General features: G+C 41.6%; 1 protein-coding gene across 1 annotated transcript in view; it reads right to left on the bottom strand.

Moving 5' to 3' along the window:
• The window catches only part of med12 (mediator complex subunit 12), a 181,741-nt gene that overhangs the window by 134,996 nt on the left and 21,609 nt on the right, over positions 1 to 25,136 (bottom strand). Inside the window, exons 2-7 of the mRNA XM_080187507.1 lie at positions 23,170 to 23,274; positions 19,328 to 19,519; positions 13,948 to 14,107; positions 10,684 to 10,859; positions 8,457 to 8,567; positions 7,656 to 7,928 (exon numbers count right to left, since the gene is read on the bottom strand). Of these exons, the coding sequence (XP_080043633.1) occupies positions 7,656 to 7,928; positions 8,457 to 8,567; positions 10,684 to 10,859; positions 13,948 to 14,107; positions 19,328 to 19,519; positions 23,170 to 23,274 (1,017 nt within the window). The remainder of the gene's footprint in view (positions 1 to 7,655; positions 7,929 to 8,456; positions 8,568 to 10,683; positions 10,860 to 13,947; positions 14,108 to 19,327; positions 19,520 to 23,169; positions 23,275 to 25,136) is intronic.

Below are 25,136 nucleotides of genomic sequence, written 5' to 3' on the forward strand. Positions count from 1 at the left end.
ATAAACGTGTGGGAAGTTTTTTTTCCCTCCTGGAAATTGTTTCAGAGATGGCAGTTCAGGCAGTAAGCTGCACCTCCTGCAGTATGTACGTGGTGAGGGACACCAGTAGTGTTTCTGCTGATTTTACCTGCAGGAAGTGTGTACGCTTGCAGCTTCTGGAGGACTGTGTTAAGGAGCTGGAGCTGGAGCTGGAGCTGGAATTGGAGGAACTCCGGATAATTCGGGAGGTTGAGGCGGACATTGATAGGAGTTACAAGGAGATAGTCACTCCTAAAAATGAGTCTTGGGTAACTGCTAGGAAGAGGGGTAAGAAACAACTGGGGAGACAATCCCCTAGGGCTGTTCCCCTCCAAAATAAGTTTTCTGTCCTGGAGGCTACAGTTGAGGAGGAATCAACTGGAGATAGCCAAAGGGAGCAGGTCTCTGGAGGTGAGCCTGTTGTGAAGGCTCAGGTGGGTAGGGGAAGTAAAAGATTGGGCCTGGTGATTGGGGACTCCATAGTTAGGGGGACAGATAGGAGAGTCAGCAGTAATGGTAGGAACTCAGGGCTGGTGTGTTGCCTCCCAGGGGCTGGGGTCCGGGATGTTTCAGAGAGGGTGTTCCGGACTCTTAGGGGAGAGGGGAGTCAGCCCCAAGTCATAGTTCATGTGGGGACGCATGACATAGGGAGGATAAGGGAAGGGGATATTAAGCAGAAATTTATGGAGTTGGGGTGGAAACTTAAGGCCAAGTCAGACAGAGTGGTTATCTCAGGACTCTTGCCTGCGCCACGGGATAGTTTAGAGCGGGACAGAGAGAGGGAAAGTTTGAACTTGTGGCTGAGGGGATGGTGCAGGAGGGAGGGGTTCAGGTTCTTGAACAATTGGGGCTCATTCTGGGGAAGGTGGGACCTCTACAAGAGTGATGGTCTACACCTGAATCAGAGGGGAACCAATATCTTGGGGGGAAAATTTGCAAAGGCTATGCAGGGGGGTTTAAACTGATTCAGTGGGGGGGGTGGGATCCTGAGTAGCAGGGATGAAAGTGAGGGGGGCATAGATGGGGACTGCAATGCACGGCATCGTGGGGGTGGAGCAGAGTATGGTTTGAAATGCGTATACTTTAATGCGAGGAGTATTCGCAATAAGGTGGATGAACTTGCAGTGTGGATCAGTACCTGGAACTTTGATGTTGTGGCCATTTCAGAGACATGGATAGAGCAGGGGCAGGAATGGTTGTTGCCGATTCCGGGGTTCAAATGCTTCAGTCGGAGTAGAGGAGGTAGTAGAAGAGGGGGAGGGGTAGCATTATTAGTCAAGGATTGTATCACAGTGTCAGAGAAGAAGTTTGATGAGGACCTGTCTGTTGAGGTAGTATGGGCTGAGATTAGAAATAGAGAGGAGAGGTCACCCTGTTGAGACCTCCTAAAAGTTCTAGAGAAGTTGAGGAAAGGATTGTGGAGGCGATCCTGGATAGGAGTGAAAGTAATAGGGTAATTGTTATGGGGGACTTTAACTTTACTAATATTGATTGGAATAGCTACAGCTCTAGTTCATTAGAGGAGTCAGTTTTTGCACAAAGCGTGCAGGAAGGTTTTTTGACTCAGTATGTAGACAGACCAACTAGAGGTGAGGCTATATTGGATTTGGTGCTGGGAAATGAGCCAGACCAGGTGTTAGACTTGGAAGTTGGTGTGCATTTTGGTGATAGTGACCACAATTCGGTTACGTTCACCTTAGTGATGGAAAGGGATAGGCATGAACCTCGGGACAGTAGATTTAGCTGGGGGAAGGGTAATTATGAGGCTATTAGGAGAGAATTAGGAAGCATAGGTTGGACTACGAGACTACAGGGGCTGGGAACGTCCGAAATGTGGAGTTTTTTCAAGGAGCAGCTACTGCGAGTCCTTGATACGTACGTCCCTGTGAGGCAAGGAGGAAATGGTCGAGCAAGGGAACCGTGGTGCACTAAAAAAGTTGTTTCGCTGGTTAAAAGGAAAAAGGAGGCTTATGTCAGGATGAGACTTGAGGGCTCAGGTAGTGCACTGGAAAGCTTCAGATTGGCTAGGAGGGAGTTAAAGAGTGAGTTAAGAAGAGCTAAAAGAGGACACGAGAAGACTTTGGCTGATAGGATTAAGGAGAATCCTAAGGCGTTCTATAGATATGTTAACAACAGAAGATTGGTTAGGGCAAGATTAGGGCCAGTTAGAGACAGCAGTGGGAAGTTATGTGTGGAACCGGAAGAGATTGGAGAGGCATTGAACCAATATTTCTCTTCGGTATTCACGCAGGGAGACATAAATTTAGCTGTGGAGAACACTGGGTTACAGGGTTGTAAACTGGATAGTACTGCAGTTGATAAGGAGGATGTGCTAGATATTCTTGAGGGTTTGAAAATAGATAAGTCCCCTGGGCCGGATAGGATTTACCCTAGGATTCTCTGGGAGGCAAGAGAGGCGATTGCAGAGCCTCTGGCTCTGAACTTCAGGTCGTCGTTGGTCACAGGTATAGTGCCAGAGGATTGGAGGATAGCAAACGTTGTCCCATTGTTTAAGAAGGGGAACAGAGACTTCCCCGGGAATTATAGACCGGTGAGTCTTACTTCTGTTGTGGGCAAAGTTTTAGAAAAAATTATTACAGATAGGACTTAGTTATTTAGAGAGTAATGAATTGATTGGAGATAGTCAGCACGGTTTTGTGAAGGGTAGGTCGTGCCTTACTAACTTTATTGAGTTTTTTGAGGAAGTGACCAAAGAGGTGGATGGGGGTAAGGCAGTTGACGTGGTATATATGGACTTTAGTAAGGCGTTTGATAAGGTTCACCATGGAAGGCTTCTGCAGAAAATGCAGATGTATGGGATTGGGGGTGATTTAGTTAAGATCAGGAATTGGCTAGCAGATAGGAGACAGAGGGTGGTGGTTGATGGAAAGTATTCGTCATGGAGTTCGGTTACAAGTGGTGTGCCTTAGGGATCTGTTTTGGGGCCACTGCTGTTTGTAATTTTTATAAATGATCAGGATGAGGGTATAGTTGGGTGGATCAGTAAATTTGCTGATGACACCAAAGTCGGAGGAGTGGTAGATAGTGAAGAGGGGTGTCATAGTTTACAGAGAGACTTGGACAAGTTGCAGAGCTGGGCCGAGAGGTGGCAGACAGAGTTTAATGCGGAAAAGTGTGAGGTAATTCACTTTGGCAGGAATAACAGATGTGTAGAGTATAGGGCTAACGGTAGGACTCTGAATAGTGTTGATGAACAGAGAGATCTAGGCGTATGTGTACATAGATCCCTGAAAGTTGGGAATCAAGTAGATAAGGTAGTTAGGAAGGCATACGGTGTCTTGGCGTTTATTGGTAGGGGGATTGAATTTAGGAACCGCAATGTCATGTTGCAACTGTACAAAACTCTGGTGCGTCCGCACTTGGAGTATCGCGTGCAGTTCTGGTCCCCACATTATAGGAAGGATGTGGAGGCATTGGAGAGGGTGCAGAGGAGGTTTACCAGGATGTTGCCTGGTATGGAGGGAAGGTCCTATGAGGAGAGACCGAGGGATTTGGGGTTGTTTTTGTTAGAAAGGCAGCAGCTAAGAGGGGACCTTATTGAAACATATAAGATGATTAGAGGTTTAGATAGGGTGGACAGTGATAGCCTTTTTCCTCGGATGGAGAAAGCTAGCACGAGGGGGCATAGCTTTAAATTAAGGGGTGGTAGATATAGGACGGATGTCAGAGGTAGGTTCTTTACCCAGAGGGTGGTGAGGGATTGGAATGCCCTGCCTGCTGCAGTTGTAGATGCGCCTAGTTTGGGGGCATTTAAGAGATCCATGGATAGGTTTATGGATGGAAAGGGATTGGTTTAGGTTAGAGGGTCATTGCTTTTTTAATTGGTTGGCGCAACATCGTGGGCCGAAGGGCTTGTTCTACGCTGTAATGTTCTATGTTCTATTAAAAGTGGGCATTTGAGAACAGCTTAATGGTAAAAACTGGATGGCACAGACAAGTTGGGCCAAAGGGCCTGTTTACATGTTGTAAACCTCTATCACTCTAGTATTCAAACAGCTGGTAAGCATACAAATCCCTCCCCTCATGGTGTGATTGTGCACATAGCCAGTCAGTTCCATGAGTGGGACAGTGCCTCGAGTGGATTAGCACCAGGTTCCCTCTGTCAGGAAGGGCAAGTGACTAGGCTGTGGGATGGATCGACACAGTGAGGGAAAAATCAAACAAAAAAAAACATAAAGCGATCATAAAAATAGAGCCAGTGAAGATTATGATTATAAACAGGTGGCTTCATGGGTTGCGAATCAATAGTTTGAATAAAACAAGGAGGAAGCTCGAAGGGATATTGTGAAAATTGCCACAAAATCTCCAAGTTTGAACTTGATGCAGTTGACTTATTATCGGAATTCAAAATATTTAGACAGCAAACAGAGCTATAGTTTCTTGATTCAGGTGTGTCTGAATCAGACAAGCAAACCATAAAAATTCACCTTACAAATTGGGAATGAAGGCACACCGAGATTGGTGGTGATCTGGCTGCATTGGCTCAAAATCAAGTTAATCTTTCATTTTCATCAATGGAAGGTCATGTCATTTCAACAACAGCTTGCAAAATCCATAGGTCACTTCGTCAGCAAGTGCAGACAAAAGAATACATTGTGATTTTTCAAACACGGAGCTAGAAAACAGAATTACTAAGTTCGTGATTGCATCCATTCCCATGGAGCATTCTGGCAAAATCTGCTGGACAAGCCCAAGATGTAGAGCATAGGTGAGCTACTCAAAGATGGATGCAAATTTGAAGCAATCTTCACAGGTCAGAGAAGCTTACAAGTCCTAATTACAACCTCAACTGGTGATGCACTCACTAGAAACACATACGGTTTTCTGCATGAACCAAGGAAGTGCTCTGCTTTCTGTCAAACCTGCAAGGCAGAAAAGCCAAATGATAGTGGCAGTGCACTAGAGCAAAGGCTGATGCAGTTTCAAAAAACCATGCACTGATCCAACTGGATTGTACACAACAGGTACCTTCAAACAAGACTGATCATCCAGTATCCCGCCAGAAACATATCCGAGATAACTGACAAACCAAAGAATCACAATGATGTGCGTGATGATACATAGATTTTGCACCATCAATCTTGTGTAAAACATAGATACCATTATACTATCCAAAGTATTTGCCAGGATTCTAATTATCGGCCCCAAAGAAGTTGGCAACCACTTGTTATTGGCTAAGATTGAAACATGGGCAAGTGCCAACACACTACCTCAAATTCCAAAAGCATGTATCTACAGACATGAAAGACAACAGCAAAACATTCTGCTGTGAAGGTTTCAGCAAACAACAATTCACTAATTCCATGTGCAATTTTCATCGTCTTATAGCGCAAGTATAATCAAGCCTGAGTATTACAAATGTTCTGCGCTGTGGAGACCGAAGGCCCAGCAACTGTAGGCTGTACCAGCATGCTGTGCCCTCACACTAGTGACAATCCATAGAATGAGGCAGACGTCACACAGATCAACCTCAGAAACAGCTTTTGTCACCTCAGTTAACAACCTAACAGTGAACTGAGTTTCAAGGGAGCTTAAACATTATACTTGCTGGATAATGCAAGTCTGCCTACCATGCAAGTGCAGCATCTACTTACATGACAAAATAAATTGAACTAGACAAAATGAAGAAAGACAGAATCATTAGAAGTGTACAAAAGCACACAAACTGCAGCTCAATTACGTATATTATAAAGAAAAACAAATCATTTGCACTCCAATTCCTCAATCTTTCGTATTCATCAACTGCGTTTATTAACAGGGGGTTTGAGTTTAAGAGCTGTGGGGTTATGCTGCAACTGTACAGGAACTTGGTGAGGCCACATTTGGAGTACTGTGTGCAGTTCAAGTCACCTCACTACAAGGAGGATGTGGAAGCACTGGAGAGAGTGCAGAGGAGATTTACCAGGATGCTGCCTGGTTTGGAGGGTAGGTCTTATGAGGAAAGGTTGAGGGAGCTAGGGCTTTTCTCTTTAGGGTGGAGGAGGATGAGAAGTGACTTAATAGAGGGGGATAGATAGGGTGGACTTTGAGAGACTATTTTCTCAGGTGGATGTACAAGGTTCATGGTGGGAGATATAGGAGGGATGTCTGAGGTGGGTTCTTTACTCAGAGTGGTTGGGGTGTGGAATGGACTGCCTGCTATAATAGTGGAGTCGGACACTTCAGGAACTTTCAAGCAGTTATTGGATAGGCACATGGAGCACACCAGAATGATAGGGAGTGGGATAGTTTGATCTTGGTTGCGGACAAAACTCAGCACAACATCAAGGGCCAAAGGGCCTGTACTGTACTGTTCTATGTTCTATAATCAGCATGCAGTCCTCCTGTTGCATTGATGACTAGATCCCAAATGCAACCAATAATTATCTCATAGATCATTGTTAGTAAGAAACTTTGAGACAAGGTTAACGTTACAAAATCTGGGTGCACCACCAGATTACTTCTATACTTGAGAGACTCTCAGATTCACCAATCCTATAAACTTACATAATGAAATGAAAGATTAACATGTATGGTAGATATTTATAATTTTTGGAAGGGGGAAGTCTCTTTCAATCAGAAGGGGAATATTGTAATATGCATGGTAATACTACCCTCAGGGCGGTATCCTAAGCCCTGCTATCTTCGCGAGAGCGAAAGCACCGGAGGCCAGGGCGGAGACAGGGAGACAGGCCCTCTAGCTCTAATGATCTTCATTAATTACTAATTTTTAAATATTAATTTATTGCTTTGACAGTTTTTTTGTTCAGCAAGTTCTTCTTCTTCAGAACTCAACTTTTTTTTTAAATTTGTGTTCAATGTTGTCCCAAACCTTATTTTGCCAAAACTTGCTCATCGGCCGCTTACATGATGAACAAAAATGAAATGTTGCGCTTCACATGAAAAGGTTAGTTAAGCCTGCTTAATGGCATCATCACTGAAACCCCACTAGCAACATCCTAGGGGTTGCCACTGACAAGGAATTGAACTGGACCAGTCACATAAATACTGTGGCTAAAGATCAGATCAGAGACTCAGAATTCTGCGGCAAGTAATTAATTTCTTATGGCACAAATCAAGAGTGTGATGGAATGCTCGCCTGGACATATGCAGCTCAACACCATCAGGACAAATCAGCCTGCTTAGGTGTTACCACGTCTATCACTTTAAATATTCACTCCCTCTATTACCAATACACAGTGGCAGCAGCGTATACTATCTACACGATGCATTGCAACAACCTGTCAAGTTTCCTTTGCCAGCACTTGCAAAATGTGCGACCTTGAACACCTAGCAGAAGGGCAGCAGATACATGGGAACACCATCACCTGCAAGTTCCTAACTCAGAACTATATCACCATTCCTTCAGTGTCACTGGATAAAAATCTACACCTCCATCACATGGATTGCAGTTGTTCAAGGTGGTGGCTCATTGCCGTTGAAAAGGTGGCAATTACGGATTGGCAGCAATGCCATGAAAGAATTAATAAAAGTAACGAAGACTATTAAGTTTAATGAAAAATCATCATTTTTCCACCTATTGAAGAAGTTTATTTTGTTTCATTTTGAAAAGATAATGACAATTTGGCATTTGCCCAATTAAAGACAAGATAAAGGAGACTTCATTTTGGACCTACCTGAAGCATGCAACTTAATCCAAACACAACTGGACGGTGCTGCGGACAAATATAAAAATCCATGAATGGAGATTGAGGCTGGCTAGCTCCATTGGTTGGTGGTGTTGGAGTTGGAGGCAAGGCATTTCCTGTAGGTGCTGCCATCACATGGGACTGGTGTCCTCCCGTTACTGCATTGTTACCACTATCCCCAAGCAATATGGAGAGACGTCGGGTACAGAAGTAAGCCAAGCGTCTCGACAGATACGCAGATTGCACAAACTCCCCAGAGTACTACACAAGAGTAGAAAAACGGAAAAATTACAAAGTTATAAACCATATTGCATATTAATATCATATTAGATCTATACAGATTAATGTATGATAACACACTAGAGGCACACTTGGATTTGTAAATTGATAAATGCAACAGTAATAATAGCATTGTCACTGGAATTTCAGTCTGATGTTGAATGCTTAAAATTTTCATGTAGCAATTGTTGAATTATGAAGTGCCCAATCATATAATTATAGATGTCGTCTGCCTAGAGCTGTGTAATCCTGGTGGTTAACCAAATCAGATGACAAATTAGGAGCATCGCACAAGAAAATGTACTGATATAATTTTAAAACACATTGGGTTAAATGTTGATTCACTGTGGTATCATGGCAATTAGAAACTAGATTAAGCCTTGTGATAGCACGCTTTTAACCCTTGCTCAGAAATAAAAGCTGAATATTTCAACTAAGTTAAATGAATTTATTTTAATAAGTAATGCTCCAATTGCTAACTGCAACAGATATATACAGGAATTTACCCACCTGTAACATCAGTGGAAGCAATAACTTAAGAAGTTCATCCTCTCCTGGCCGGATTTTCTCAAAGCATTCAAGAACCCAGGTCAGGAACTCGTGTCTGTCGAGCATTCCATCCTGTAGCCAAAATGAGAAAAATCGGGGGTATATAAATAAACCTTTTCCATTTTATATCAAGGTCAGCTTGCTTCATTTAATAGGACTAGCGTCAAAGTTGAAAGGTTGCAAAATTAAGACCCTCTCCAGGTCTGCAGCACATGATCTAGTTAAAAAAAAATTAGAAAGTGGCACTGCGAGAAAACTGTGTGCATTGTTGACCCATACCTTCCTAAAATACGGCAACTGGCTTGCTAATTAATTCTTTTAATTGGTCATCATGAATCATTCACATACTGTGGACTAGGGTTACACATAGGCCAGACCAGGTGGTATTGTCTTTTTCCTGTGGCACTAACCCTTAAATTTCATAACTTGTTGAATTCAATTGCAAAACTTTCAGAGTAGGAATTGAAAGTTATGGTCTTTGAAGAGAAGGAAGCATTTCATTATGTCATATAAACAAACATAGATCTTATTAGAAACGGAAAGTAGGAATGGGAGTGAGCCATTCAGCCCTTCAAGCCTGCTCCATCATTCAGTTGGATCATGGCTGATCATCTAACTCAATAGCTTGATGCTGCCCTTCCCGCACACCCTTCTTGAAAATATGCAACGTCACAGGCTTACCACTCTCCAGGTGAAGAGATTGCTCCTCATATGACCCCTGATTCTGGACTCCTCTGCTACCAGGATCATCCTTCCTGCAAATACGCTGTCTTGTTCTGTTAGGATTTTCTAGGTTTTTATGAGCAACCCAGAAATCAGTATGGTAAACTTTCGCTGCATTCCCTCTGTAGCAAGAACGTCCTTCCTCAGATAAGGAGACCAAAACTGCACACAATATTCCAAATGTGGCCTCACCAGAATCCTGTATAGTGGAGCAAGACATCTCTGCTCTTGTACTTGAATCCTCTCACTATGGAGGACAACATAACATTTGCCTTCTTTACCACCTGCTGCACCTGCATGCTTGTCTTCAGCAACTGATGTACGTTGCATATTCTCCTCTCTCAATTTATAGCCATTCCGATAATAATCTACCTTCCTGTTTTTGCCAGCAAAGTGGGCAACCTCACATTCATCCACATTATATTACATCTGCCATGCATTTACTCACTCATTCAGCTTGTCCAAGATATTAAATATCTCTGCATCCTACTCACTGCTCACCCTCCCACCCAGCTTTGTAACACCTGCAAATTTGGAAATTGCACTTAGTTCCCTCATCTAATCATTAATACGTATATAGTGAAAAGCTACGGTCCTAACACTGATCACTGTGGTGCTCTACTAATCACTACCTGCCATTCAAAAAGTGATCCAGTTACTCTTATTGTTTCCTCTATGCCAACCTCTTTAATTTTACATTCTAATCTCTTAAATGGGACTGTATTGAAAGCGCTCTGAAAATCCAAACAAACCACATCAACTAGCTCGCCCTCATCAACTCTAATAGTTACATCCTCAAAGAATTCCAGTAGATATGTCACGCATGATTTCTCTTTCATAAATCTATGCTGACACTGTCCACTTCTGCACTGTGAACAGAACTTGCACTCACCTGATGAAGGAGCAGCGCTCTGAAAGCTTGTGGCTTGTGCTACCAAATAAACCGGTTGGACTTTAAGCTGGTGTTGTGAGACTTCTTACTTTAATTGGTCAACCATTTCTTTGTTCCCCATTATAAATTCTACTGTTTCTCACTGCAGTGGACCTACATTTGCCCTCTTCAATCTTTCTCGCTTCAAGAACCTTTAGAAACTTTTTATGTTCCCCACAAGCTCATTCTTGTACTCAATTTTCCCCTTTTTTAATCAAACCCTTAGTGCTCTTTTGCGGAATTCTAAACTGCTCCCAATCCTCAGGTCTTTTTTTTTTGGCCAATTTGTATCTCGTCCTTGGATCTATGGCTATTTCTAATTTCCCTTGTAAGCCATAGTTTGGATGCCTTTTTTGCCAGATAGGAATGAAAAATTGTTGCAGTTCACTCATACACTTCTTGAATATTTTTAAATTCCTTAACATTTAGTGTTACACCATTCTCACTTCTAATTAGTACTGCTGTCCTGCTAAAAGAAACTTACACAGTTCTCTCACTGACTTTACTTATACATATATAATATTCACATCTAACCTGAAACATATAAAGAGCCAGTTTTTCATTATATTCCCACTGTTTCATGGCCTGCTCCACTTCAGGCACTGTGGGCTGTACTGGTGTCCCACAATTCTGCGTAGACATCAGTCGATAGGACTCAGCAATCTTCTGCAGCTGTTCCCAAAGGTACTTTGTGATGATTTGAGTCCACTCTACAGGAGGAAATTAAATACCCTGAAGGTCAATGTTGAAATGTTCTCATCTTGGGCATTTCTTAGGTCAACATACATTCAAACTGAATAACAGAATTGTGCCCCAAAGATGCTGAATATTCATCTATCTATGCACTGGGCCTTGACATGACAATAAGTAGCTGAGTAAGACCTGACAAGAGAAAGGGGACAAACTCAAGTGTAAAAGATTGGAGGCAACTCAACATGGCTCCAATAATGAAAAAGGTTTATCGAATTATAAAAACTACTTACATGGTAAAGGTTTCACAGAACCCCACGTACACAGGTCTACTTTTTTATCCTCCTTGGCTCCAACCAAGATCCTCCCAGTCTCAACACCCGCACCCCCTCTCACAATTGACCCAGTTTCCTGCACCTCTGATCCATAGGGCCTGGCCCGATCACATAGTCCACACATGATCATCCCCTTAAAGAGATCACACTCAGCATAATAGCCAACACCCGCTTTTCAGCTACGAAATGCAATGGCAACCCCAGAAATGTTTCTTTAAAAATTGCCTTAGCTGGCATATTAGATCAAGGTCATGTCACGAAAAAAAAACGTACACAAGTTTAAAACATGCCTACAGAGAGCAGACCATGTACAATATGAACTGAAATGGATCCTCCAGCAAAGCAGAAGAGATAAGCTACTTTCAAGCTAATGAGTTTTTGCTAACTCGTCAAATGGCTGTGCTGCCAGGGAATTTGGTGTTAGTAAAAAACTAGTCTAATAGAAGAAATTTGCCCTTAAAATATCCAAGACTAAATATGCCATCAGAATACGACCACTGTATTGGAATGGTTCCTAAAAAATTGGACTGCAATGTGCACATGTGCACTTAAGTAGGGTGGTACAATGGCAAGCACTGTTGCTTCATAGTAGCAGAGACCTGGGTTTGATTCCAGCTTTGAGTGACTGTTAGTGTGGAATTCGCATGTTCTCCCCATGCTTGTGTGGGTTTCCTCCGATGCTCTGGTTTCATCTCACAGTCCAAAGGTGTGCTGGGTTAGGTTGATTAGCCATGTTAAATTGCCCCTTAGTATCCCAAGATGACTAGGTTAGATGGATTAGCCATGGTAAATGAGTGTGATAGGATGGGCAAAAGGGCCTGGGTGAAATACTAGGTTAGAGAGTCAATGCAGGCTTGATGGGATTAATAGTCTCTCTCTGCACTATCGGGATTCTATTAATCTACATGCGTGTACTTATTAACAATCCTAGAGCTTTTTAAACAGCTCTGGAGAGAAACAGAGGGAGAGAGGGAGAGAGGGAGAGAGGGAGAGAGGGAGAGAGGGAGAGAGGGAGAGAGGGAGAGAGGGAGAGAGGGAGAGAGGGAGAGAGGGAGAGAGGGAGAGAGGGAGAGAGGGAGAGAGGGAGAGAGGGAGAGAGGGCGCGAGCCGCATCTTTTGAACAGCTCTCGGCAGCAATTGCTCTTGATATTTTAAAAATGAAACTAAAACACACTTTCCTTCAAGCTTAGTTCCTCCTATTAATCACATGATTCTATCAACCTAATCAACCTCCTATTCTGAAAGCCCAAGGGAAACCTAAGTAAACAAAAATGCATTAACTATTTAAACAAACACACCACTAGCAAAGATTAATCGTTATTCTGCATTCTCAACATTTGAGCTCCCTGCTGCTCAGACAAATTGGCACCGTATAAAACAGAACTGACTTTTAAGCATAACCCTTACAAGAGACGTGATTAAAATAAATTTCTTAAAAGGCAGAGTATCACAATCACGTTTATCCAAATAGGTGGATGCTCGAGCAGGAAAAAACCCATACACAGAGTGGAAATAATCATACTGTGCCACTTGATTGTGTGGCATCATTATCAAATCATGGCATGCTACTGGACTGCAACAGGGAGAGACATGATCTTTGGGGGAACATAGCGATGAGAACTACTTGGGGGGGGTACATCTAGAACAATTACACAGAAGTTAAAAAAAGCTTTTAATTGTTTTCACTTTTTCAGGGTAGCTTTTGGTGTTACCCTGGTGAAAACATCCAAATTGTGATTTAAATTGCATTTTTGCATGGTTCCTGGCACTGGACAATTGCCCAAAATCTGCATTTCTGGGCAATTGCCATGCAAAGCCTTAACTGTGAACTTTCAAAGGGATGCTCCGGCCCATCTTTGGGGTATCCCCCCAAATCCAATACTGGAGAGTTTCAGATGTTACAGCTTATTAGTGTCACAAGCGTTATCTGGTCATTCAAAAAATGAGGAATATCCAATTCAATGAATGGAGAGGAAGAGGATTTGCCGTGGAAGAATGATTCTCAAAGCGATGCCACATCTGATCCAGTTACTCAACAAATTTGATGAAGTCTTTGCATCCGATCACAATGAAATTGACAGTCTTAAAATGCTTTGATTCTGGTTGAAGGTATCCTTATATAACTAATTTATTCAATAAACCATGCATTAATTAATATAAATAGCCAGTGTTATGTATTTTGTTCACATTTCAAAATTGCAACCATCCACACCAGTGGTCCACATTTTATACTCAACATTTGTCAATCTCCATTTTTGGAAGTTGCAATGGTTGACTAATACAACATTATATATGGTAACTGTTTTTGGGGAATCTCAATCAAAATAGCTTGCCTCATGTAATTCCCCCAATGATTATGATTATTGAGCTACACAGGTCAGAAAAGTCAAATGGATGGCATAACTGACTTGGAAAATAAAAAATAATTCTAAGTAAAGAGTGCATGGACATTCATGACGAAGAATGGCCTGTCAAACAAGATACCAAAGGAGATTATACCTCAAAAATATGATGAGGTCTTTAGGAGAAGAGTGGAGTGGAGGAAATAACTTAGTGAAAATAAAACTTACCCTGTAACCTGCTAATGTACCAATTAATGGACTGTGGGTTGCATTCCCACATGCTGAGATTCTAAAATGAAATAATATCAATTGTTCTTTCAAAAGCTCTTACCAACAAAACTATATATAAGATATAAAAGACAGAATCCAGTCAAATGTTTATTCACATTTTAAACCTACAAAATAAAAGAAACATTTTTTGTTAACCCTACCTATACACGGGTCTATGACGTGGCGTTTCTTCATCTTTGTTTCAGTAATAGCAGCATAATAGGCACATGTCATTTTTATCAGCCAAGCAGCTCTCATTACCGGCACTGAGTACTTGGCCAGGTATCCAAACACTTCTTCCTTTTTACTAAATATAGGCACCTGATGAATATAAAAAACAGATGAATCTTTAATTCAATAGTCTCTTTCAGCATAAGCTCTCAAATTGAAAAATGACCATATGTAACAATAAGTGGAAGGTTAGAGATGAGGTGGTGGTTTGCAGAAACAAAATGTCTAGGGTGGAATTTTTCCAGGAAGGGTTGACAATGTGCATTTGAAAAAGGGGGGAGGTAGCTAGCATGAGACCCCAAGAAACACTGTTGGATAGTCAGAAAGTTGGTGTATAAGGTGGAGGAGAAATTAGAAAGTACCATTCATGTACAAGCTGAGCTCAAATTCATCAAAGTTAGATACAATAAATGCAATTTGAAAATGCTATAGGTTCAGGACTAGATTCAATCTTGGGAGTCATTTGCCTTGAGGACAAGGCAAAGTTAGAGATGCACCAACATAACAGATTATCTCAACCTTAGTAATCCATGATCTCCTTGTATTTATTGTCAAAGGTGCAGGAAACAGGGATATAATATGATGGATTATAGTGGAGAAAAGGAACTGGATGTTATAAAAGCAAATTACTGAGGATGTGGCAGCACGGCAGTACAGTAATTAACATTGCTGTCTCACAACTCAAGTGACCCGAGTCCAATTCCAGCCTTGGAGTGATTGCATGCAGTTTGCACATTCTCCCAGTAGGTTGCCACTCAAGCGGATAGAACCGTGAAGAAGGATTATAGCGTGTGGCGTTTATTAACAGGGGGTTTGAGCTTAAGAGCGGTAAGGTTATGCTGCAACTATACCAGACCTTGGTGAGACCATATGTAGAATAGTGTGCGCAGTTCTGATCACCTCACTATAAGAAGGATGTGGAAGCACTGGAGAGAGTGCAGAGATTTACCAGGATGCTGCCTGGATTGGAGGGTAGATCTTATGAGGAATGGTTGAGGGAGCTGGGTCTTGTCTCTTTGGAGCGGAGGAGAACGAGAGGCGACTTAGAGGTTTACAAGATGATGAGGGGGACAGATAGAGAGGACATGCAGAGACTATTTCCTTGGATGCAGCTGTTACTAGGGGGCATAACTGTGAGGTTCATGGTGGGAGATATAGGAGAGATGTCCAAGATAGATTCTTTACTCAATGGTTGGGGTGTGGAATACACTGCCTCCTGTGATAGTGGAGTTGGACACTTTAGGAACTTTCAAGCGGTTAATGGATAGGCACATGGAGCACATCAGAATGACAGGAGGTGGGATAGCTTGATCTCAGGTTTGGACATAGCTCGGCACAACAGGTAGCCGAAGGGCCTGTACTGCGCTGTACTGTTCTATGCTCTGGTTTCCTCCCACAGTCCAAACGCGTGGTTAGGTGAATTGGCCATGTTAAATTACACCTTAGTGTCCCTAGGTGTGTAGGTGAATATGTGGGGTTACAGGGATAGGGCCTAAGTAAGATGCTCTATTGGAAAGTTGGTGCAGACTTGATGGGTTAAATGGCCTCCTCCTGCACTGTCGGGGTTCTGTAATTCTATGCTGCAGATCTGAAATAAAGACAAAGTGCTGAAAAATCCTGCAAGTGGGGCAGCATTTGTAGAGAGATTTAAAGAACAAAGAACAAAGAACAACCCAGCATGGGAAACAGGCCCTTCGGCCCAACGAGCCCGCGCCGCCGCATCACCCTACACCTATTTTACCCTGCATGTCTACGAATGGGACCCTACTCAGTCAGATTCAGGGAAGAAATAGTGTCAATTTGGTGGAAACCGATTAGCCTAAGAGCACATCTTTGGGGTGTGGGAGGAAACCGGAGCGCCCGGAGGAAACCCACGCAACCACAGGGAGAATGCGCAAACTCCCACAGACACAGGCCCAAATCCATGTATCTGCACAGCTAGCAGTGCTAGTCACTGAGCTGTTGTGGCGCCCGTCTATCGGTCCAGGATCAAGCACACACACCGACATGAAGTACTAGGCCACTCCTGGACTTCCAAGAGCAGCCCACGCACGACCCGCCGTGTGCATGCCCCTCGCTTGACACGAGGTGGACCTCCACCTGTGGAATAAAGACAAAAAATATTAATCATACAGCCTGCCCTTCCGGTGTCTCCCGAGGTTTAACCCTATTTAATAGCCCCTACCATATCCCTCCATTCTCGTTTCACTCATGTGCCTATCTAACTGCATCTTAAACGAGTCCAACGTTCCTGCCTCCACCACCCTACTCGGTAGCGCATTCCAGACCCCCACAACTCTCTGCGTAAAGAACCTTCCTCTTACCTCCAAATTACACCTCCCCCCCCCCTCACCCTTAAGTGATGACCTCTCGTGTTCGTACCCAGTCTAGGGAGCAGTCTCTCACTATTAACTCTATCTATTCCCTTCAGTATCTTATATACCTAGATTTGTAGCCCATACGACTTTTCTTTGGAACTGGAGAGAGCTGGGAGTCACATTTGCTTTCCAGGTTCATCCAGGAATGAGATATGGATTTTGTAGAACAGAGCATGGACCAAATACACCATACAGCCCAGCCAGACTGGTGATGAATGGCTCATCTAGTTGTGTGCCAGATATGTTCAATATTTGCCTCTTTGACTTGAAGTGAAGATAGGGGCACATCGATCAATTTACCAGGGTCAAAGACAAAAATTTTACTAGAGACAACAGCACTAAGTTGGAGTTTGAGGACTGCTTAAGCTGTACAACAATAGAAATATCAGCGAATTGAGGCCAAGAGCTAGAAAGCTAAGTGAAAGTGCATTGTTAAAAAAGTTGGAGGAGTTGTGGGTTCCCCAGGAACACAAGCAGAAGAAAGTGGGGTTGGAAATGTGGGTGACAAGAGCCACAAAGAACATTGGAACAATGGAAAAGTCATAAACCTGAAATCTTAATTCTTGTTTCTCTCTCAACACACGCTGCCAGATCTGCTGAGTACTTTCACCCTTTTTTGTTTTTATTTAAACTTAGGAACAGGATTAGGTAATTCAGCCTCTCAAACTTGTTCACAATTTAATTAGATCATGGCCATATTATAACTTAATTCCACTTCTCCATCTTTGATACCTTTACTCAAAAACTTATTTCAATTTAGATATTTGAACTGAGCAACATCAACTCGTTCCATATGGTAAAAGATAGAGAATTGGGACTTGCTGAGTTACTCTTGTATGGATATGATGGACCAAGTGACCTCTTGCTGTTATGTAACCATTATATGATTTTATATTTTCAGTGATAACATTTTTAAAAAAGGAAGTGAGATGATAAGGTACTTGACTGAAAGATGCTGAAAGGGATGAGTTGAATCCAAGTATCACTATCACTGTGGCAGTTTGAGTAGCATAATTGGTACAGAGTACAATAGAGAGAGACTTTGGTGAGAGAAAAATGTTGCCACTGAGAGCCAAAGTTACTTAATCTATTATGTCACTGGAATGATCCACAATATAAACATGGACAGCAAGGATGTCAGCAGAAAGGTGCAGTGATTGTTAATCCACTGGCAGTGCCTCAATAATCAGTAGTGATGGAGTGAGCAGAACATGGCAGAAGATTGCATGATTTTCTGAGTAGAAAGTTGGCAAGAGAGGAGGATGGGCCATTTGAGGTTGCTGCTCATAAGGTGGTGGTGCCATATGCTTCAACGGACCCTTTGGAAAACACAAACAGCCACAGTACACAACCATTAGTTTAGCCAAGTGGAATTAAAGCCTACAATGCAACAGGAGAGTAGGACAGGAAAAAAGTTATAACCATGAATCCGAATTAGAGGACTTGAAGCATCCAAAAAGAAATACGAAAGAAAGGTGGCATGAGAGCAGCAGAGAAGATCCAAGAGGGAACATGAAAAAAGGAGGGGGTGCAGGGCAGGGGTTTAAAAGTCAAAGCCCATTGAGCAGTCAAAACATGCATGTAAACAGACACTGAAGGAACCAGAGTTAAATTGCAAATTAGAGAAATTTGGAAAATAGAAATAACTGGCAAAAAACAGTTATTCTGCAGTACAGGTAGAAGTTAACAATCTGTAGATAGGAAGTGCACACTGGCATCAAGATTTACAATATATCATTGACTGACCAGCAGATAACCTTATCCTAGTATATGCTGTTTTATATTGGTATCTCTGGCAATCTCAGACCAACTATCATAGAACACCACAGTGCAGGAGGTGGCCGTTCAGCTCATTGTGTCTGCACCAACCACAATTCCACCAATGCCCTATTTCCATAACTCCACATACTTACCCGGCTAATCCCCGGACACTAAGGGCAATTTACTACGGCCAGTCAACCTAACCTGCACATCTTCGGACAGAGAGGAAACCGGAGCACCCGGGCGAAACTCTTGCAGATGCTGGCAGAATGTGCAAACTCCACACAGTCACGCGAGGCCGGAATTGAACCCAGGGCCCTGGCACTGAGACAGCAATGCTAACTGCGCCACCCAGCATCCCTACAGTGCAGGACTCCCCACACCCCACCCCCGGAATCCACACATTTCACATGGCTAATTCTTCTAACCTACACATTTTGGACACTAAGTGGCAACTTATCATGGCTAATCCACCTAACTTGCATATCTTTGAATTGTGGGTGAAAATCTGAGCATCCAGGAAAAACCCACACAGACACTGGGAATATATGCAAAATTCAGACAGTCACCCAGGGCTGGAACTGAACCCAGGTCCCTGGTGCTGTGAGCAGTAGTTCTAACCAGAGTACTACCATGCTACCCTAATCTGAAATGTGTCATTCTCCCCCCCCCAGCGCTAATGCACTCTTTGGTACACGGTAAGCAGAGTCTCTTCAGGCCAGCTGATTAGGCATTGGCTCATGCTAGGATAAGATTCAATAGGCCATCTCCTAGTGATTAAAAAACATTAAACTGACTTAGTGTGTTTACTGCCAGTAGCATCAAATGAATCTATAAAAGCTGCTGAATTAAATGCTCTTAACGCAACAGAAGCATACAGGGATCATTGTATTGCGTACACAAATAGGAAAATAGATTTCTAAAGGGAGTTGCAGGAAAAAAAAAGCATCAATGATTGGCTTAGTGTAACACTAAGCCAATCAACTAGGTAATGATACCACAGAAATTGCTATGTTCCAATTTCTGATCAACCTCAGCACAAAATTGAGCATTGTTATGGGACTGCATTTAAACTATTACCACTAGAGGAGCTGGTTACAAAACTAATTACAAGACAATTACATTCTTACAAACTCAGTCTGGAAAAAACTGTGCATCAAAAGAAACTTACCTTTTTTGCAAGTTGGGTTAACGGTTTGGTTCCAGACAGATCAGTAAACCAGTTATGTATTGAAGGTTGGGAACGAGCTGTGACAAGCCAGAAGCTGTCCTTCTGATTAACCTGAGGCTTCCTTTTGCCGGTATCTGGAAATGTGTTACACCGCAACTTTTCAGCAATTATACTGCTAAAGTAGGAGCTGATCTGCAACAAAGTTTGAGTGGGTTCAGTAATGCAAGCAATTCATTGATTTACAAATTTGCAACAGAAAGATGCTGTATTTGTGAAGGTCTGAATGGAAACATTAAAACTTAAAATGTTTTATGATCTAAAATTAATTTACATTTGAGTTTCTAACTCATCTCCTTTCACTAGTGCTGTAATTTTTTGCAACTCTTTTTTAGGCTCCTTCCCACTCAGTCATTTTTCATCCAAAGGGCTTTGCACCATCTTCTTCCAGGTAGTTACCTCTGATGTTCAAACTTATGACCAAGTATGGGAGACCAAGTTGACTCATCATTCCAACTTAATGACCATCAGCCAGTGGCTCTGACATCCATTATTATGAAGCGTTTTGTAAGGTTAGTCATGGAACGAATCAATTCCAAGGACTACCGGGATCGACTACAATTTGCCTACTGCTACAAAAGGTCCACAGCAGACACCACTTCCCTCGTCCTGCACTCAATCCTGGAACACCTAGATAACAAGCACACCTATGTCAGACTCCTATTTATTGACTACAACTCAGCCTTCAACACTAATATTCCCATGAAACTCATCTCCAAACTCTGTGGCCTGGGCTCGGCACCTCCCTCTGCGACAAACTTCCTAGCTCACAGACCACAATCAGTAAGGATAGGCAACCACACTTCCTTCATGATCATCCTCAACACCGGTGCCCCATAAGGCTGTGTTCTCAACTATACTCCTTGTACACCTATGACTGTGTAGCCAAATTCCTTTCCAAAGCAATTTTCAAATTTGCTGTTGATACCAACGTAGTGGGTCAGATTTCAAACACTGATGAGACAGTCCAGGGATGAGAGAGAATCTGGTGAACTGGTACACCAACAATAATCTCTCCCTCAATGTCAACAAAACAAAGGAGACTGTTATCGACTTCAGGAAGTACAAAGGAGAACATGCCCATCTATTAAAATAGAGACGAAGTAGAAAGGGTCAAGAGCTTCAAGTTTTTAGGTGTCCACATCATCAACAACCTGACCTGGTTCCCCCACACCAACACTATAGTTAAGAAAGCCCACCAACACCTCTACTTTCTCAGAAAACTAAGGAAATTTGGCATGTCAACTATGACTCTCACCAACTTTTACAGATACACCATAGAAAGCATTCTTTCTGGTTGTGTCACAGCTTGGTATGGCTCCTGTTCTGCTCAAGACCACAAGGAACTATAAAAGGTCGTGAATGTAGCCCAATCCATCACGCAAACCAGCCTCTCATCCATTGACTCTGTCTACATTTCCCACTGCCTCAGCAAAATAACCAGCATAATTAAAAGGACCCCACGCACCCTGGACATTCTCTCTTCCACCTTCTTCCTTTGGGAAAAAGGTACAAAAGTCTGAGGTCACATACCAACCAATTCAAGAATAGCTTCTTCCCTGCAGCTGTCAGACTTTTGAATGAACTTACCTTGCATTAAGCTGATCTTTCTCTACGGTCTAGCTATGACTGTAACACTACATTCTGCATTCTTTCATTTCCTTCTCTATGAATGGTATGTTTCATCTGTATACACGCAAGAAACAATACTTTTCACTGTGTGTTAATCTAACAATAATAAATCAAATCAAATCCAATCCTTCATTTTCAGCTTAGTTCGTTTGGTAATGCTCTCACCTCCAGGTCAGGAAATTGTGGACTAACACAAGGCCTTTAACAAATTATTTATTCAAGCACAATATTAAAGCTGCTAAACTGTTGAAACAATCACCTATGCCACCCTTAAAGGGTGCAAATCCGAGATTCAGTCTGCCTCACCAGATCAAGGTGTGTTAAACATCTCAGGGAACTATTCAAAAGAAAAAATAATTCTCCACGCATCCTGGTCAACATTCCAACATCTTCAAAAACAGTTTTCTTGGTCACTCATCTCATTGAAGAGGGAAGGTGTGCGAAAATATTACTAAACTGTTTGTTGACATAACAAGTCATTGCATTTCAAATGCAGGTCATCACGTGAAACAACTTTGAACAGGTTTGATGTAATGTGATGCGATAAATGAAAGCAAGCACTTTATTTAAGTCAATAATATGTTAAGGTGACAAACCATCGAGTCTAACCAACGTGTCACATAGTGCACCTTTGGTACACTTAACCCACTGAAACGCAAGACGTATCTGTCCTGACCACATGTCACAGTTTCCACAAAACTTCCCTCAATCCTGCAATAAGATAATATGGTGTAGTACATTAATTTTGCTTCCAAAATAACTACCATTAAAATACTTACAATTTTAGTACCTTACTCCATCCAAAGCACCTGAAGAAACAATGAGTGACTTAACTGCAATAACTATTATGCCAGTAAATGTAGCAGCTATTTCATTTTCAACAAAGTTGCACAAACTGACAAATTAATGCCCAACTGAGTTGTTTTTTTCAAGAATGTCCTCTGGAGGAATTTTAATCTTAACACCAGAATTGACCACTCTTCAAATAGTGATATTAAATCTTCGAAGTTCACCTGAACCACCAAAATGTTGCACATTTCATCAAGTTACCACTTCCAATAGTACATAACTATTTGAGCATTACATCTTCCTTTAAAAATTGTGCACATTACCATATCCATTTAATGCTTGATTTCAAAGGGATGATTGTGCTGAGTTTTCTTTTTGTAGAAGTAGAAATAATGACCATATTTCTATTAATCCAGTAGATTCAACAAAGTAATCAGGGTTCCTTTCTTAAAAACCATAGAAAGAATTTTTTTTGCAGTAAAATTTCACATTCAGATGGACCTTCTTGATGGGGAAGGAGGGAGAGGCGCTCCTGCCTCTTGTGGTGCAGGCTCAGTTTGTTATATTAATCAGATATGGCTTTGACTGCAGTACCTTATTGACCACAGTTAACAGCATGAAGTGGAAAAATGGATTATGGAAGTAAAATCATCCCAAAAGGTGTAATATCAATCTTGAACATTTTACCCTGGAATGTTTGTGTGGATACAATTTGTCAAAAGCTGCAACCTGTTTGGATCTTGCCAACTTTTGGATTGGGTGGTTCAAGCCAGGCAAGAGAAAAGATATGCATACAAAGCCATTAGCCAGTCAGCACACCACTGCACTAATTCAGCACCTAATCAATCAAGCTGCTACATTACTTTGTCTGTCTAATTATAATTAAAATTCATGCATGTCAGCTCATAAAATGTCTAGTTTTCGGACATGGCTGGTTGTTGATATCTGGATTTGAGACACTGTACCTATATTTTGATTACATTTGAAATTATCACATTCAAAAGTAGTGATACTAATGCACACTGTCCTAATTATCAACTTTTAAAAAATTCGTTCTGGAACATGGGTGTCACTGGCAGGCCAGCATTTATTGCCCACCTCTAGTTGCCCTTGAGAAGGTGCTGGTGAGCTGCTGTCTTGAATCGCTGCAGGCCATGTTCTGTGGGTTGATCCACAATGCCGTTAGGGATTGTTTATTTATATCACTTTTCTAATACTGTTTCCAAACTCAAAGGATTTCAGTTTATAGTACTTTATACCTTAACTTTATCTGATTTTCAGCTATAATACATATACCCTTTATTATACAGCCCCAATAATGAAGGTGGGGTTTACTCAGATAAGGGTTCAATCAACAGTCTTACCTTGCCAGGATTGAAATTGACATTTTTTGCACTACCATGTTCATCCCCAGACACTGCAGGTTGATTGTTAAAGCCTTGCTTAACATTTAGAGCTGTCAACTCATCCTGAAACAAGAAAGGACAATTAAGAACAAAAATGAACAAAGCACTACTGTTTCACTGACTTAGAAATTCTATGCTACACAGCTGATCTAAAGCAGCATTTTTGTAACTACACATTGATGATTTGAATTAGTTCATATTTCAAAATTCTCTACTGTACCATTTTTGTAAAATTATGAAACTTGAGTGTGTCAATTTGGGAACAAAACAAAATCCAAGAATGGCTCAAAAAAAGCAGAGATTATTCAGAGACACTTGGGACTAGTTTCTAAGTAAACCAAACAGTTCTAGGACCTCTCCATATCATGGCTCATTGGTTTACATTACATGAGTGATTATACATTAAAAATACTTCATTGACTGTAAAATGTTTTGGGACATCTGAGAGTCATGAAAGTCTTCATACAAGATTTTCTTTCCATTTTATAATGCCACTTCTTGACCTGATCACAAGGGTTTCAAATGTAATTATTTTTTGTCTATTGGATCCTTTGTGATTTACAAAATATGTTTTTAATTTCCTTTTCTAGCTAATTTACCAGCTTCAGTCCAGTGAGGCTTTTTACTGCCAGATAACTTTTTTAAAAATGGAATTATTTATGGCCTTTGGATTGACTTCAACATCACCACTGCATCCTCTCTTGACAGTCACAAAATATAACCACTCATTTCATGTTAGACATCATAATTGAGAAATAGTTCATATATAGATATGAATCAGGAACAGGAGTAGGCCACTTAGGTCAGCTCCGTCATTCAATAAGGTCATGGCTGATCCGACTGTAATCTCAATGCCACATTCCGGCCTACCCCCGATATCTTTTCACTCCTTTGCTTATCAAGGATCTATCCAGCTCTGCCTTAGAAAGTACTATAAGATTCTGCTTCTGCTACCTTCTGAGGGAGAGAGTTTGGAAGACTCAAACCTCAGAGCAAACATGTCTCCTAATCACTTTCGTAAATGAATTACCCCCTTTTTTAAAAACAGTTTCCCATAGTCCTATATTCTCTCAAGAATAAACATTCTCTCCACATCCATGCTGTCAAGACCTCCTCAGGATTTTAAAGTTTCAATCAGGTCACCTTCTAAAATCCATTTTACGTTAAATAACCAGATAAAAGTAAGTACAGTCTATAGAATTTAAGTTCAAATGCTAAATCTAAAATTAAAAGACTGGCAATTATGCATGTGTGTAAGGATGGATACTGCAGCTGAGCTAGCACATATTCACATTTAGATTTGCTTTATTAGTGTAAGCTGGAGACTCGCTATCATAATTTTGGTAGCTTGATTCCTTTTATGTCATGCTAACCTTCATACTTGAGACAATAAGCTACCAAAATGAAGGCTGAGAGTTGAACAAAAGGTCATAGAGGAGAGCAAGTTATAGCCTTTTAGTTAAAATTAAGGGCTAGACAATTGCATTGTCAGTTAGGAGATGAAGAACTGATAATATGTCTGTTCTGCGGCTAAACGTCTTTTGTAATAGTGCAGGATCATGAGCATCAGGTTTACTTAAGCTTGATAAGCATTAAACCTTTGGCTCATTGTTCAAGAAATCACCCATGACAGAGCTGAAGCCTTTAGTTGTAATACTTTAAAAACTCACATTCCTAATGACCCCAATTCATAATATTTCCTTAAAACAAATCTAACAAATAAAAACTCTCAAGGACATTCTTGTGGTTGGGGAATTAAAGACCAAGAGATCAGAGTCCTGTACTGAAAAAAAGAACTCGATGTTACAAACTATTCTCTACATATCTGCCTGGGTTTCCTCCGGGTGCTTCAGTTTCCTCCCACAGACCAAAGATGTCCAGGTTAGGTTGATAGGGTCAATTTAGCATGGTCAAATGTCAAGGGA

Source organism: Carcharhinus amblyrhynchos, chromosome 4 (genome assembly GCF_965287045.1).
Source record: "Carcharhinus amblyrhynchos chromosome 4, sCarAmb.v2.hapA, whole genome shotgun sequence".
NCBI lineage: Eukaryota > Metazoa > Chordata > Chondrichthyes > Carcharhiniformes > Carcharhinidae > Carcharhinus > Carcharhinus amblyrhynchos.